Source organism: Triturus cristatus, chromosome 2_2 (genome assembly GCF_964204655.1).
Source record: "Triturus cristatus chromosome 2_2, aTriCri1.1, whole genome shotgun sequence".
NCBI lineage: Eukaryota > Metazoa > Chordata > Amphibia > Caudata > Salamandridae > Triturus > Triturus cristatus.
In genome coordinates, this window is record NC_140582.1 from 74,490,387 (window position 1) to 74,507,322 (window position 16,936).

The window sequence follows — 16,936 nt, forward strand, 5'->3', positions numbered from 1 at the left end:
GTGCCTCATGGGAACAGTCCAGCGCGAACTGCCAAGCCATGTCTTCCCTGGACCGGAATCGAGCATACTAGGACCGGTTTCTGGCTATCAGCCGTCATCAGCCAGGATAGCTTGACTCCAGTGGCGTAGTGAGCACGGGTCCCACGTCTGGGAATATCCATCCCACTTAGGGCGAAAAGCGTTACAACAAACAAAAGATGGACGGAATGCTGACAATGCAGACATTCTCCCCCAGTAAAGAGATCTGGGTTAAATCCATCGTTCTGGGTATTCCCAGACGTGGGACCCGTGCTCACTACGCCACTGGAGTCAAGCTATCCTGGCTGATGACGGCTGATAGCCAGAAACCGGTCCTAGGATGCTTGATTCCAGTCCAGGGAAGACATGGCTTGGCAGTTCGGCCTGGACTGTTCCCATGAGGCACAGGGTCAAGACTGATTTGCATATGGCCATGTCTAAACTGGGGTGGCGTAGTGGGCAAAAGAACGATGGATTTAACCCAGATCTCTTGACTGGGGGAGAATGTCTGCATTGTCAGCATTCCGTCCATCATTTGTTTGTTGTAACGCTTTTCGCCCTAAGTGGGATGGGTATTCCCAGACGTGGGACCCGTTCTCACTACGCCACTGGAGTCAAGCTATCCTGGTTGATGACGGCTGATAGCCAGAAACCGGTCCTAGGATGCTTGATTCCGGTCCAGGGAAGACATGGCTTGGCAGTTCGGCCTGGACTGTTCCCATGAGGCACAGGGTCAAGACTGATTTGCATATGGCCATGTCTAAACTGGGGTGGCATAGTGGGCAAAAGAACGATGGATTTAACCCAGATCTCTTGACTGTGGGAGAATGTCTGCATTGTCAGCATTCCGTCCATCATTTGTTTGTTGTAACACTTTTCGCCCTAAGTGGGATGGGTATTCCCAGACGTGGGACCCGTGCTTACTACGCCACTGGAGTCAAGCTATCCTGGCTGATGACGGCTGATAGCCAGAAACCGGTCCTAGGATGCTTGATTCCGGTCCAGGGAAGACATGGCTTGGCAGTTCGGCCTGGACTGTTCCCATGAGGCACAGGGTCAAGACTGATTTGCATATGGCCATGTCTAAACTGGGGTGGCGTAGTGGGCAAAAGAACGATGGATTTAACCCAGATCTCTTGACTGGGGGAGAATGTCTGCATTGTCAGCATTCCGTCCATCATTTGTTTGTTGTAACGGCTATTTAACTTGGGCTGAATTGCTGGTCCGAAAGCCCTACAGCCAACTGCATACTTGGAAGGCGTTGTAGAGGGGCTGCCAAAGCTGGATGTTCCAACTGATCAGCATCTTTCCCCAAATTGTGCTTTTTCTTTGCAGATTGTTTAGGTTGCATGCTTAAGGAGGTTAATGAGGGCCAATGCCGTTTGCAAAGATGGGTAGTCTACATGAGATACCGTCTGTTTGTTCGGAGGAGCTCTTTCAATCTTATAAAATTGTGTGATTTTACAAAATTACATTCTGAAATAATGTATTTTTGCCGTTTTAATTATCTGGTAGATGTACCTAAGTATTATACCCGTAGGACAAGTGCCACATCTATCAGTTTAATTCGGCAAACAGGTCCCAGAAGCTTCTAGCAGAGTTAACGCTGTGCGGGACAGGAACCGGAAATCTCCCGACGAACGACTCAGCAGCATTCTCACGGAAGACCGCGGCTCTTCTGCGCAGGCTAGGGATGAGTGGCAGAGGGTGTTCATTGAGTGGGACGCCTTATAATAATGAGTGCATTGTCTGTAAATTTTACAGAGGGAGAAACAACAGTGTAATAAAAAAATAATTCAATTGTATGTTCCTGCAAAGCGGTTGGAAGTGGGGGTAATAGTACACTGAGCTTGATTTGTTCCGCTCTGTGTATTCAAAGTAGCATGTGGGAATGGTGCCGTTTCCGTTCACTCTCATGCAATAGTATTCTAAGAAAAGGACGTTCATGAAGCCTGATTGGCACCTAAAGGTAAATATCTTGCAGAAATCGACCGGGATTTGATAAATAATCCTCATTTTACTAATAATCAAAATTCATTTTATTAGTTGCCAATATGCCATCTTCTTCCCATGCGTGACTTTCTTTTTTTCTGATTAGTTTAGTTACTATTTTTCTGTCACGAAGAAACAGTCTGAGGGCACCGCTCCCTTCACTGGCGAAACGAAACTGGAGAGGACCTCTTTGCAAGGCACGTGGAGGGGCCCCCCTCCGGGCTCAACCAGGAGCTCTGCACCCAGAGTGTTGTGCTGAGGGGGCCCCCTGGAGCCTGCCCCGCCCCGCTGGGGCTGCGACTGCATGTGTTACGCCCCTGGCTCTCTTTTGAGGGGAAAAAATCACTCCGCCGCAACCTATAAACATTTCAACCCTGACTTTCGCAGGCAAGCTTTCCCCATCAGAGGCTTCAGAGCATGCAGGAATGTTCTTTTTTCTACTTCCTTTGTGCGCATGCGGCATAGGGATGGTGATTGTGATTAGTATCCTACTTATAGCAGATGCGCAATAGATTGAATGGTGATGGGTTTTTCTTGACCTGCTTGTTGAAGAACCGTCCCAAGAAGGGGAGTGTTGCGTCCGGAATCTGTCTCCCAAGTCTCACTCGTTGCTTAGTGAGAGCTTAAGAGACTACGCTTACGCCCAGGAAATACAGCAAGAAATCAGGAGAGAAATGTCCCTGCAGGGTCCAGATAAGGTAAGCGAAGCGCATCGAACACTTAAAATATACAATCTGTAGTTAAACATTGCATTTACAAGTCTGTTTAGGCATTTAGGACATTTGTAATATATGACCACATCTTCGGTGACCTTGGAGCATCGGTGCAGGCGTGTAACATCGAAATGTAAGAAGGCAGAGCGAGGACAGGAATAATAAGGACCCTCAAAAGAAGTTTACGCAAGCTAGAAACTAAAAACACTTAAAAGAGCAAGGATTTAATTTAACGATTGTGACGCTGCCCGCTGCACAACTGCAAGGCTAAACGTTACCAAAGAGAAAGAAACTTTGGAAGTCAAACTAGCGATGCTGAAGTACCTCTTCGCAGCATAAACCACCGCTGACAGCTCTGCCACGCTATCGGTCTCTCGGCCTACCATGGTATTACGGCATAGTACCCCCAGGGGCACCCCGCTCACCCCCTTTCCCCAAATTAGGTTACCCCCCAAAGAAGACACAAGAAACAGTTGTAGTTGGGTAACAAATGCTGCAGGATTTATTACATAATTCCAGGATATGTAATAGGTGGGTTATCTTACGGGCGATCCAAGGGCAGGCGGCCATCTACTTCACCTGCCCCGCCTGATGAGCCGGGCAGCACGGGAACGACCCGCAAGCGCTGCCCCCCAAGTGATTCTTTTTTCGATCACGTGCCGTTGTCATTTTACTCACGCCCCCCCTCTCGGGGCGGAGCGTCGCATAGCAAGCCCCCGGTTGTTCAGGCCCACAACCGCCCGCAGGCCTAGCGGGGCGCCGACCGGCTTCCGGGACCTCTCTGGAGGCTCCTCGTTTTGGCTCAGGCACCACGTGGTGCCGCGCAGAGGTACCCTTTGTACCGGCCTGCTTCCAGATCGCCCTGTAACTCCGCCTGCAACGAAAAGAAAACATTAAAACGTTCAAACCAAAAACCCCACCCCACCACACCATGCCGGGTAAGCGGAAGGGAGGGAAAAGGCGAGGTGGGCGACAAAGAGGTCGCCAGTGAGGGTGGGGGAAGGCTAAATAGCCTTCCCCTCACACCTGGGCCCGGAAGTGACGCGCCTTTCGCGTCACTTCCGGCCCCTGACAAGGAGGGGGGCACGATCAGAATCCCTGCCCCCGCCCCCCCCCCGAAGTAGGGAGTGGGGAGGGGTGACCTGGGCCCCGGGGCCACTAAGGCGCCGACCGCCGATTGGCCCCCTGCGGGGGCCGCGGTCAGCGGCATAGTACCCCCAGGGGCACCCCGCTCACCCCCTTTCCCCAAATTAGGTTACCCCCCAAAGAAGACACAAGAAACAGTTGTAGTTGGGTAACAAATGCTGCAGGATTTATTACATAATTCCAGGATATGTAATAGGTGGGTTATCTTACGGGCGATCCAAGGGCAGGCGGCCATCTACTTCACCTGCCCCGCCTGATGAGCCGGGCAGCACGGGAACGACCCGCAAGCGCTGCCCCCCAAGTGATTCTTTTTTCGATCACGTGCCGTTGTCATTTTACTCACGCCCCCCCTCTCGGGGCGGAGCGTCGCATAGCAAGCCCCCGGTTGTTCAGGCCCACAACCGCCCGCAGGCCTAGCGGGGCGCCGACCGGCTTCCGGGACCTCTCTGGAGGCTCCTCGTTTTGGCTCAGGCACCACGTGGTGCCGCGCAGAGGTACCCTTTGTACCGGCCTGCTTCCAGATCGCCCTGTAACTCCGCCACAGCCCTGGAGGCGGCTAACCGTCGCAACCAGGGCCCCCCACCAACCTAGATCTTTACCTGCACCCGCTATTCACCAATGCTTCGCCTAAATCCAATAAAAACAGGTCCATGCCTATTTGGGAGAGGTGTACTCCATCCATGTCGAAGTACCCCTTCACATTCCCCCGAATCATTTCATGGCGAATAAAGCCCAAACCCCTTTGGGCTGTGAACTTACGCATTGCTCCATTAATGCGCCTCCTGGAGTGCTCTACCGCTTCAAAGGATTTAGCTCCCCGCCAAGACCTGCGGGGGATGATCTCTGACCACACGATCTCACACTCGCCCAGACGTTTGCAGATTTCCCCTAAGTCTCTTTTCATGGCTAATAACAGCAATCGTCTCCCTAGGGTAACAAGGTCGTTACCGCCCAGGTGTATCAACAACAGGTGGGGCAAGGTGGACCCGTGTGCTCTTAGTCTCTGCTCGATCTTATTCCTGAGTTCGAACCATCTCATCCCCGGCACCCCCATCCATTCAACTTCGGTCTGAGGGAAGTGTCGCATCCAATTTCGGTGCAATGCCCATTGGGCCGCCCGGGCGACAAATGAATGCCCGATCACCCACACCACTCGCCCTAATAAAGAGGAGACATGGTGTACACACAAGTTATTTAATCAGAAAAGGTGATTTCAACGATACACACCATAAGTCACAAACACATTACTAACAGCTGCCTCACGGGCGAACATATATCTTATAGGAATCAGATTCCCAACGCCCCAGTTTCTTCACCTGAGCGGCCTCTAACCCCGCCAGGTGAGCGGCGGTGGCAGCGCCAATGCGGAAGGAGTGGCTGGAATACCTTCTGTCCGACCGTGCGAGCCCCGCCCTGGCCAAACTAGTCCTGATTACCTGCTCGAACTGGTATCTAGTTACAGGGGTACCATTTGAATGCAACAGGAGATAACCCGGGCCAGGCGGTCTGTGCTCCAAAAATGCCTTTACCCATTGTACTGGGCAGAACCTGGGGTCACCTAAAGGCTGGAGAACCACCCTGACCCCCCGCCCCGCCTGATCGGTCTTGGATTTGCGTAAAAGAATGGTCAGTGACCCGGAGATAGACACATCTGAAATTCCCAGCGCATCTCCTGAATAGTCGACCTTGGACCTAGCCACTAACTCACTGACTCGAAAAGCCCCGAAGAACGCTAAGCAGAATGTGGCTGAAAACAGCGTGGCTTCGTAAAGAGAGTAGGTGACTGACTCGAGGGCCCCTAGCATGCCTTTCAGGATTTCAAAATCAATGGGCGCTCGATTATCAGGGGCCCTGGGCTCCTCCCTAGCCCAACCCTTCAAGGCGGCCCGGATGGGATAGGAGTTAGTGGGATCCGCCCCGCCAGACAACCTAGTGTCGTGGCTTACGGCTGCCAAGTGACTGCCCACCCATGAACGGCTCTTCCCTTGTCCCCTCGCCCACACCAGAAATGCTCGGACCTGGGACACCATCGCAGCCCCTGAAGTACCCAGTGCTACAGAAGTCGCTCTGAATGTTGCCATGTGGGCGCTGTAACGCCTCCTGGTACCTGGGGCCAGAGCTCTTTCTCCCATCGCTTTCAGGCTCAGTCCCACTGCAGGATCCTCCATAGATGGTCCGGGAATGGGGTCATCTGCGCTCTCGCCCGCGGCCAGGCCTCCCTGAATCGGAGCCACTGAAAACGAGAAAGAGCGTCAGCTGCCACATTTTGAATCCCCTCAATGTGCCTGGCTTTAAACTCCACATTGATGCGCAGGCAAGCCCGGACCAACTCCCTTAGTAGGCACAGCACCAGCCGGCACCTGGCGGACTGGTTGTTAATTGCCTGAACGACCGCCAAGTTGTCGGACCAGAAAACCACCTTTCTGTCAGACAATGCCGCCGGCCAGAGGTGTAATGCAACAACAATCGGGTAAAGCTCCAACACAGTAATGTTCTTGGTGATCCCACGCCTGCGCCAAACATTGGGCCATCCCTGCGCGCACCATTCTTCGCCCAGGATAGCCCCAAAACCTTCCCTGCCTGAGGCATCTGTGAAAAGGCAAAGTTCTTGACTATCAATCCAGGGCTGCTTCCAAATAACCGTCCCGTTAAAGCAGGCGAGGAATTCGCTCCATACCACCAGATCCTGCTTCAGCCCTGTCCCCAGCTTGACCCAGTGATGTTTCTTTTTTACACCAGCAGTTGCCCTAGCCAGCCGGCGTGCAAAGACCCTCCCCATGGGTATGACCTTTAGCGCAAAATTCAGGGTCCCTAGCAGGCATTGGACTTCACCTAGAGTAGCCTTGTCCCTACCCAGTAGATCGCAGATCTCCTGACGCAGGGCCTGTACCTTATCCGCAGGGAGTCGGGACACGCCGTTTACCGTGTCCAACTCGATGCCCAAGAATACCAAAACCTGCGCCGGACCCTCGGTCTTACCAGGAGCTAAAGGTACGCCCAAGTGTCCTGCCAATTCCTTGAAACATTGCAGCGCCCGTGCACAATCTTGCGAGTCAGCTCCCCCGATGAACAGGAAATCATCCAGGTAGTGGGTCACTCCCTCAATGCCATACCTGTTTGTTAAGGCCCACTGTAGGAAGGAGCTGAACGCCTCAAAGTACGCACAAGACACCGAGCATCCCATGGGCATACACCTATCATAAAAGACCTGGTCCCCCCACCTGAAGCCCAGAAGGTGTTGGCTGTCCGGGTGTACTGGCAGGAGCCTGAAGGCAGATTCGATATCAGACTTAGCCAACCAGGCTCCCTTCCCTGCCCTCCTGATCATGTCGACTGCCAGGTCTAGGGAGCAGTAGGACACTGAGCATTTACCTTCGTCCAACCAGGAATTCACGGAGTCCCCTTCTGGGTGTGAAAGGTTGTGGATAAGCCGGAAAGCCCCCGGCTCCTTTTTAGGTACCACCCCCAGTGGGGAAATCACAAAATGGGGCATAGGGGGTGAGGAAAATGGGCCCGCCACCCTGCCCAAAGACACCTCCTTTGCTATTTTATCAAGCACTACCTCCGGGTGTTCCCTAGCTGATTTCTGATTCTCCGCATCCCTGCTCACTAAGGGGCCTTGATAAGGAATGCGGAAACCGTCTAAGAAACCCTCAGAAATGAGGGACCCTTCCTTGCTAGTGTAACCGCGGAGTGCGCTGAGGAGGTTCTTTACGCGGATGGGAGAGGGGCCTTTCACATGATGGTGCGGGGCTAGGTCATGCGCGCTGGCAGCTGAGTACGCAGGGGGCCAAAGCGCAGGAGGGGGGGAAGCCCCCGGGCTACTTGCTCGATGAAGGCTTGTCGGGGGTGTCGCGCTTGGAGCATGCGGTAGCGGCGTGGGGGGCCCCGCACACGCTGCAGTTGTGGGCAAAACGGCATGATTTGTCCCAGGAGCAGAACCCCGCATTGAAGAGCCTGCAAGTTCCAGGAGACCGTGCCCGAAAGCCAGGCCTGCGACCCCCCCCACGCCCCCCCCGAAAGGGCTTCCTGCTCTCCCATTTCTTCTCTTTTTTATCCTCTTTCTCCTTGCTCTTTACACCGCTCTCTGCACCTGACTTCGTCGTAGACCCCTCAGTATGCTTGCCCATGTGTTTTACCCATAAACGGACCTCCAACTGGTCCCATTCAAGATCTGGGCAGATTGCTCTCTGTCTGCGGAAGTCACAGTCGTAGTGGTACCATCCCATGCCCCCACCCTTAGCAGCCTCTTCAGTAATCACGCTTGCGTAGTGGAAGAGACCAGGCCCTTCATCTGGGAATTTCTCCACTATCACTGCCGCAAAAATGGCAAAGGCCTGACCCCAAGTCACAATATTTTTGGTGGGATATACATGATACCGCACCCGCTTGTCCTCTTCCTTGTTGCCCATCCTCCTGGTATCTACCCCCTCAGCCCCATGCATGAGAAGGGTGAAGATGTCAATAAATTCCCTGCGCCAAATCCCTTCTTTGGCCACTAGAGGGACCATCCAAGCGAGTGAACAGCGGCCCGATACTAGCGGGGCCGTGGTAACTAGAGGCTTAGGTGCTACGGCTAGCGTTGGTGCCGGCGTCGGTACCACTGGGGGAACCACTACTGCAGTATCGACCGCACTTGCCGCGCTCTCGGCCACAGCAGCAGCTGGGGGTGTGGGCCGCGGAGGAGGTTCCAACGCAGCCGGCGGTTGACACCACACCTGCGTAAAGCCCCCCGGCGCCGGGTGAACAGTCGGCGGCGGTGGGGCGGCCGGACTAACCCCTAGGGGTGACCTGGCAAGCAGCAGACCGGATCTGACCTCAGCCATGAAGTCTTTTAAAGTGTCTGAAAGCTTACCCAACTCCTCTGCTGAGGCAAATGTCGCCTGGGGCGGGCCAGGCAGTCCGTTGTGCGCCCCCGTCCCCAAGCTAACCGCCGCCTGGGGGGGGGGCGCTGGGGCCCTGTGGGGAGGGCCCGCTCTATTCCGAGCCGGTGGTTGTTCAACCGGAAACTCTTTGCTCGTGGGGCGGCGGATTCTTTTCGATCGTGACGGGCCCGCAACCTCCCCTACATCCTTATCCGTAGCCGGACCGTCCATCGCTATCCCAGAGTCTGGGGTGGTACTGGCTTTCAATAGTTCCGTGGCCCAAGCTAAACCCTTGGCCCTCGTCAGCTCCAAGAAAGCGGCAATCCGTGCTTCCTCCGAAGTGTCCGGCACGGACTCCTCAACCTGTGTCCCTGGTGTGAAAAGGGGGGGGGATAATCCTTGGCTGTCCATCACTTAGCAGTTGTTCTCTCTTATCTGCAATTGGGAAAGAGAGAAAGTTAACCGCCTGCTCACCCCCTTTGAGGTTAGTTCTTCGCTCCTGAGTGCCACATGCTACTCCAAGAGGTACCCCCATCCCCCAACTGCCCGTACTTACTCCCAACTGAGCCCCGAATACGGACGGTGTTTGTCTCGCGTCTCTCTGTCGCCAATTAATAAAACCTCCAGCCAGTGAAAGCGGACGAATGTACTGCAAAAGAAACCAGCATAAGGGCAAGAAATATGCATACACGAAATTGCGTGGCTGCGCGCGAGAAAAAGGGGGTGGGGGGGGGGGGGGGGGGAGGGGAAGAGAGAGGTCACAGGTGCTCATACAAATCACGTTATCACGTTTAACCATGCAGACCCTGTTCGCGTCTGCCCTCATCCCCACCTTGAACCTGGCAAGCAACATGGTGCTCGCTTGCGCCCCACCCCCGTACTACCTTCCTGGCGCCCATTTGGCCCAAAATTACAGTCTCGCGCGAACGAACACGACCCAATCTCCATTCATTTGCCGTTATTGTAGCGTGCTTACTAAATTATTGGCACACCTTTACATTACATATACAGGCACGGAGGCCCACTCACTGTCCTTGCACCAAAATTGTACAGTACCCGCGCTGCCCAAAAGGGGAGACGCGAGCACAAAGTCACAGGGAGATTGTCATTACCCAGAAACACAGGAGGATCAGCGTTGCAACCGAACTCGAACCCCGGTCCCCAGACCCAAGCCTGCTAACGTGGCTCGACACAATGGCCTCACTAAAAGGCACACTTTACTTCAACTATCCAGGGAAACAGAGAACGCACCTCGCACCCTGTGCCCACTGAATGCAGTGGAACATAATTTATGACTACAACCTCCCGCGGCGTAGCGATCTCGTTCAGGCTGTTACGCTCCCCCACTGCGCATCGGAAACATTGCTGCTTCCGGACTCCCTGCCCTGCCCCTGGCCAGAGACTGCAGAAAGCACTGGTTAGCCCCAGAGGGAGGCCACGAGGGGCTCGCTGCCCCCCCCGTCCTCCCCAAAAGCAATGACCCTCAGGAGCAGTCGTGTGGTGCTGTACACGAGCACCGAAGACAGTGCCAGGAGATGGAGCGCTGTGCGTACGCCCCGTGAAAATTGGACCGGGGCACGTGAAGATGAATAATTCGCTTCGCCCAAGACCACACTGACTGTGAAGTGGTGCAGACGGCTAGACCCAGGCACATAGAGAAAGACGGAGACTAATAGAAATAGATAAGAACAAATAAAAAGATCTAGAGATAACTAAAGAATGGACACAACCACATTTGATGAGCTGTGTAGTGTCAAAGAGAGAGAGAGCAGCACAGCACCATTTTGATTAAGATATTGTGTGTTTCTCCCTGTCTGTGCTGGAGCACTTTTGTCTGCCTTGTGCTACGCACTATTGTGCAAAGCCATCTCTGTAATGTACCGCCTGGATTTTGGACTGGAAGTGTACCCTGCCACTATAAAATTCTGTGCTTACACATAATTTAAAATTGTTATCCATTAGAGCACCCCATCCAGGGACATCCCCCCCTTGTGCCGGAGGGCGGGACGAAGTGCTCGCCCAGGCCATACCTAGCAACCCGGAACCCCGCACCCGATGCAGTGCCACTAGCAAGGCACTGTTCAACGATACCAGATTGAAAGCATGACCGGGCGCGGGTGTCCCAAGAAACGGCTGGCACAAAGCTGAGAACCCTGGGCGTTTCTGTGATAATCCCGCGGCCCCTGAAAACAAAACGGGGGGTGACTGGCCACGCGGCGTGCCACAGAATACAATTTAAAAGCACGTCTCCGTAGAGACAGAAACGTTTCCCCTGCGCCTTGGTTCTACCATGAATAGCAGCAATGATATTCAAAACCCACGTCTCCGTAGAGACAGAAACGTTTCCCCAGCGCCTTTGACCTCTCGACGGCTTTACCATATGCGCATTTGCCCCCTGAGCTGTCCTGCCTGCTCAGCCCTCTCGCGCCTCGCTGCGCCGTAATTGCAGGCTGATACCCCCCAACTAAGCGCCGACGTGCCCCGCCGAGTGTAGGGGGGGGGGGGGGGGTCACCGGAGACCGACCAAATATTCGCAACCGGCCGACAATCCCCGCACAAAAGGACGGGCGTAAATTCCCCCCCCCCGGCCAAGACCCAGGAGAGGCTAGCCACCCAACGCACATCCGACACCAAGGCCCTGAGCCATCGTGGCCCAACTTGCGCCCCCCCCGCCCGCGGCTATCCGGGCCGCAGGGCCCCGTCGACCTGGTACTGCCCAGGGACGGGGCCGGGGCGAGAAGGGTTAAGCAAGACTCACCTAGACAGCAAATGGTGACGGTGGGACCCGCGAGGCGATGTCGACGGCCACAAAACCCCGAGACAGCGACGACCGACCGAGGTGGGCAAAAGGCGAGGTGGGCGACAAAGAGGTCGCCAGTGAGGGTGGGGGAAGGCTAAATAGCCTTCCCCTCACACCTGGGCCCGGAAGTGACGCGCCTTTCGCGTCACTTCCGGCCCCTGACAAGGAGGGGGGCACGATCAGAATCCCTGCCCCCGCCCCCCCCCCGAAGTAGGGAGTGGGGAGGGGTGACCTGGGCCCCGGGGCCACTAAGGCGCCGACCGCCGATTGGCCCCCTGCGGGGGCCGCGGTCAGCGGCAGAACACACTGACTGGTTCTCCCACGAACTCTTTCCCTAGGGTTTCACTGGCATGGGGGCAAATTGAGGACGGTGAGTAAAAATTCAGGACAAAGGGTCAAAATTCAAGACAAAAATTCAGGGCAGAAGGTCAAAATTCAGGACAAAAATTTACAATAAAAGGTACGTTTTACAGACACATCAGAGGAGGTCACGCAATAGTATATAGGTAAATAGACAACCAGTATAAGTACAAGTCAAAGTAAGTTTATATTAGTTTGAGACAGTCATGCACCAAACGTTTTTTTGGTATGCGCGCGGTTTTGAGCAACTCTGCAGGTCTTTTTATGTTCTTTCTTTAGATCATAATCAATTTATATGGTTACTGTACTGGTTTGTTCAGTCTAATATTTTGTTTACAGTTCATGGTCCTGAGCAAGCATGTGTGGTGAGAGAAGTGGTCAGGAAGATTTGTTCGGATGGACTTTATTACTAGCATCTCATATCTGAGTGCAACTGTGAGATATAAAGCAGCACGCATAGGATGTAGCTAAATGCTGGACTAGAGTGCAATCCTCTGAGTGGCCAGCTTTGTGTCAGATGAATATATTATACATATCATTTTAGAACAATCAAAAGGTCTTGGCTGATGTGAGACCTAATAAATTGTGCCAACATCCATGGGCAAGTACATTTGCTGTTAATGATGATGACATTGCACCCCAGTCTGAAATATTAAAATTGCACCAAGTCACTGAACTGCTGTTGTTCGCATTTACAGCAGAAGAGAGCACAAGGATAGTACCACATCTCTCCTGCCCTGTGTGTTTCTATTTTCAGAGCACTGAAAGTATGCTTTGTCTTAAATCTATATATTGTGCATGAGAAAATGTAAGCAGACTCTGGGAATAATGAAACACGCACATTCTCTTCGTAAAATGTCTAGCCTAGCAGTTTATATTCTTTTTTTCAGTTGTGCAGACTCCACTCAAACTGGCATGAGGGATCTGTAAAAGGAATATGGAAGGGTAGGGGGAGCACATGATGAAACTATTACAGCGCACTACACAATAGATTTCACAATAGCAGGAGTGCAGAGAAACTATTTCTGGAGCTCCACATAAAGTGTTGTCATAAATGGAGTAAACATTTAGAAGGATCACATTAGCATAGGAACGGGAATCATTGTAGCATGTCTACATAGGTGTGCAGAAGGTGTATGACATGGAAGAATGACAAGGGAATTGCCTGATCAATGCTAACCTTGAGATATTGAAATGTCCTAAGTGTAAAAAAAATCCAGCCCAAAAAGATGCCACCAAGATATACACTAGTAAATCTGAGCTCAAGCAACATGAGTGGACGAAAGCAGGGTAAAGGTAGGTGAGCAGTATAGTTATACCAAGAAGATGAGGATCACAGGTGGGGAAGTATAACCTAAAGTGTCATGCCTCTTCATGTGTAGCTTGTTTGATGTGTCAGCAGATGTACTGAGGTGACATGTACGTTTTAAGATATACATGATCGAAATAAAGTTTCTATGATGATGATGATGATGATGATGGTATCATGCAAACCCTTAAGGTTTACGTCTCCACTGACTGTAGCTTGCAGGACACAAATGACCTCAAATGGTGCATGATATGTTGACTGCTGTAGTAAAATGATGAAGAGCTACAGGAGAGCCATACGTACAGTACCTAGTACAGGGCTTTAAGTGGGATGAAAGAACTGGGGTCTGTCAAAGGGGCTTGGTCGATGTAACTAAGGGCGTGGCTTAAAAACAAGTAAGCTAACAAATCTATGCTTAGCATATTTTGCCGCCCGACTGGTTAATTTGCTGCTTCTGTCAGTGCATCCAGAGATATAACACAATAAGTAGCAATCCACCTAGAACAAGCCAGGACTTTTGGCTTTGTCAATGGTTGTTAGCTGCATAATACAAATAAGCAACAACTTTGGCTTCGTTGTAAATAATTAAATGCTTCAGTTCTAAAATTATGAAACTGTGAAACAACTGTAACCAGTCTCTTTGGAGTTACATCAAAGGCAGTGAAGGGTGGAACTGCAGCAGAGTTAAGATTTTGTTTCCCCCCTGAGGATTAGGGCACAAATGGAAAGCCCAATAGGAACTCATCTCAGCACCTGCTTTTTGGAACTGCTCCCGGTGCTGAGCACCAGCAGGACCCGGCCCACTTAAAGCCCTGACCTAGTTAAGCATCCTGATTTATGAGGCACCGGCACACACAATATCACATCCCATCTGTGATTTATTTTGATGTTAGTTGCAAGGTGACATTTTTTATATATATATATATATATATATATATATATATATATATATATATATAATGAAACAAGCTGTCCCTGCACTTCCTCCACGGCGAACAGAGACACCACACCACGAATCCCAAGAATCAGGCACAGATTAATTTATTGATTACAGAGCTGCAAAATCTGACACGTTTCGGGCGGTTGCTCTTGCTCACAGATCGTGTATATATATATATTTAATGCAGCTAATATACTACCACTGTCCAGAGCCTGCATTTCCACAGTGAAAAGCGCAATAAGAAAAAAATCCTGTTTAATGCAAGAATACCGACGGGTCAATCCACCAGGGGCCGCATGTCATAAAGCTTTTATTTCGTTGCGAAGTCTTTGAATCACGCTTCGATAGCGAAACATATTTTTAAAATGCAAAAAAACTGTTTTAAGAGTGGGGAAAGCAAAGGAAAGCAAAGCACACACTTCACAGCTCAGCTTGGAACACCTTAACAATACCATGGAAAAAGAAGAAATCTTTCACCTCAGGCAGCTTAGGTCAATTAACACCTATTTATTTCTCATTCAAGCAGCCTTTACATCCCCAGATTAACCAGCCCCCACATTTACATTTCTTTGATGCAGCCCGGCACCCTGGCTGCCCCTAACTCTGAATCACTGCACGGGAGACCCCCCTTCTGCCTGAGCTGAGCCATCTCAACTGCTGAACATTTGTCCTTTGGCCCCAAGGCTAAAATTACGGACAAATGCTGTCCGTGGAAACTTCCTTCACGGACAACGGACACAACAGTGAATTCACAGACTGTCCGACGGTTGGTCACCCTATTTTGCCCCCTAGTTCTTCTCGATCTTGCCTCCCACCAATATATGATTTGGCATCTTACAAGGCTCTGCGCTGTGTCCTTTGTTGCTTCTTGCTCTATTCTACCTCGCTTATCATGTTTTTTGTTGCCATTGCACCACACGACAGGAAGCAAGTTTGAAAAACTATCTTTTCCTTGCACCTACGAAATAGTCTGTCCGAGACTTCCATGCACATTCCCTCTTAATGAGAACATAAGTAACATCAGACCAGTTTCAGCCTTGTTGAACTTCAGTGAGGTACAATTTAGATCGTAAATCAATTTACGACTGAGGGAATACATGGATTGCTGTCCAACAGACTTGAAGTCAGTTGATTTTTGTGAAAACAGGACCCCACGGACCATTACCATATTCTATCCCTTGCTCAGCTTGCGAGGGAATTTGGTCTTCATAAATCCCAGTTCTTCTGTACCCCCAAAACTTTATAATTTCTTTTAATTTAGTTTTCCAGTAGAGAAAAAATCAGGAGGCATTGAAAAGTACAGCATACATCAAGTTTCAGATCTAGTCATTTCAACATATAGACTGTAGCCTCATAATACCAGAACCGCTCCCAAACGTTTATAGGGGAGATCCTAGGGGAAAGAGGGAGGGTGAAAAGGGGAGGGGGAGTAGCCACACAGCAGGATTTTAGCGGATCTGAGTCCTATATTAGTCTTTTCAGCCACACTTCTAAGGGAAAGGAATCAGTGGGCAACACACAGCCGCTCGAAGTGCTTGCCCATGAGGCACCCAGGGTAGCAGGTATAGCAAATACTAATCTGTCTCCTGCATATCTGGAGCAGTGCCCTCTACGTTCTCCTCAGCTCATGCAAACGCGTACCTCTCAAAGGGGGGACCAGATATCTTTGGGTCGTGTCCTCACTGGCATAAATTCCTAATAGGCAGTTAGGTTGTCTTGACAATACGCAGCACCCTTGAGTCAATCATCCTTCTGTGGATCCGAGCAGTGACCCCAGTACATCGCCACAAGCCGTTTAGCCAGCAAAAGCAAGAGTGCAGTCAACGTTCCCAGCTCCGGGGGGGGGGGGGGGGGGGGGGGCTCCTTGACATAGCCTAGCAGCGCAACCAGGGGGTTTGCCCCAGCTGTAGGCCTGTGACTTCGTCAATGCTATAAAAAACGTTATGGCAGAATAGCCCCACCCTCAGGCAGCCCCAGGCCAAGTTCTGAAAATCAGTGCACGGGTCTGAGCATCGGGTGCAGCGTGCATCTTCAGTCAGGCCTAACTTATGCAGATGCTCCGGGTTGCGATAAAGCCTGTGTAGATACTGAAAATTCACTAAGCGCAGTTGGTAGTTGGACAATAGCATTCTAGCTTGGGAGCAGAAATGCCACTGGTCCTCTGAAATAGGGGCTGACGGAACATCAGCCGATGCCTGCCTAGTGCCAGGGACAAGCACTGACACCGTTGCCTGCATACAGCCTGATGATGAGCTTGCGTGGGGACGGGTGCACCAGGATAGCATCAAGGACCCGAAATGTTGAGGGCACACAGGGAATGACATGGGGAATGACATATGAAGTACTCATATCACAGCTCGTAGTTGGTAAAAAGTATTTGTGTCCAGCATGGTGATACTGGGGCCCTGCAGGGCTTGCTTTGGTGTCCATTGGGATAGATGGCACCCATGGTAGTAAGTTGCAGCTTGTGCAGTCTATTGCATGTGCCTGTATCTCGTCTAATGGCCATGGCGGGGTGGTCAATTCACCCTCATCGAGGGCAAAGAGGTCATTCACACCACAGCTCTCCACAGTTTGTCCCATGCCCTGATGCTGCAACCCACTGTGTCAAGTGTCGCTCTAATGCGTCTCAGGGTCTGGTACAGTGCCAACAGGAGGGGGCATGGGGCTGTATAATCATGTTTGGGTGCCATGTGAGCTAAATATTGAGTAAGGTAAAGCCAATAGTTTGCGAATTGCACCTGCGTGCTGTAATAAGAAAGGTCCATATCTGGCGCACCCATCCCGTCCTGC

General features: G+C 51.7%; 2 protein-coding genes across 4 annotated transcripts in view; one reads left to right on the forward strand and one right to left on the reverse strand.

Annotated features, from left to right (window-relative positions):
- Nucleotides 1–1,849: 1,849 nt before the first annotated feature.
- LOC146861877 (uncharacterized) overlaps nucleotides 1,850–16,936 on the forward strand; it is a 200,000-nt gene continuing 184,913 nt past the window's right edge. The window contains exon 1 of one of the 3 annotated variants that reach the window (XM_085641048.1): nucleotides 1,850–1,987. In XM_085641048.1, coding sequence (XP_085497174.1) covers nucleotides 1,964–1,987 — 24 coding nt within the window. In that variant the 5' untranslated portion in view covers nucleotides 1,850–1,963. Of the gene's footprint in view, nucleotides 1,988–2,473; nucleotides 2,709–16,936 lie in introns of those variants that run through there. The other 2 variants (XM_085641047.1, XM_085641049.1) reach the window with 2 other exon arrangements.
- LOC146861878 (uncharacterized) lies at nucleotides 3,225–7,533 on the reverse strand. The gene is made up of 2 exons (XM_085643204.1): nucleotides 5,977–7,533; nucleotides 3,225–3,597 (listed from the first exon to the last, which is right to left on the reverse strand). The coding sequence occupies exon 1, from the start codon at nucleotides 7,360–7,362 to the stop codon at nucleotides 6,013–6,015; it is 1,350 nt and encodes a 449-aa protein (XP_085499330.1). The 5' UTR covers nucleotides 7,363–7,533; the 3' UTR covers nucleotides 3,225–3,597; nucleotides 5,977–6,012.

What these genes read in the sequence shown, in the direction of transcription:
- LOC146861878 (XM_085643204.1), bottom strand. Translation starts at nt 7,362, where the DNA reads ATGCCCCATTTTGTGATTTCCCCACTGGGGGTGGTACCTAAAAAGGAG.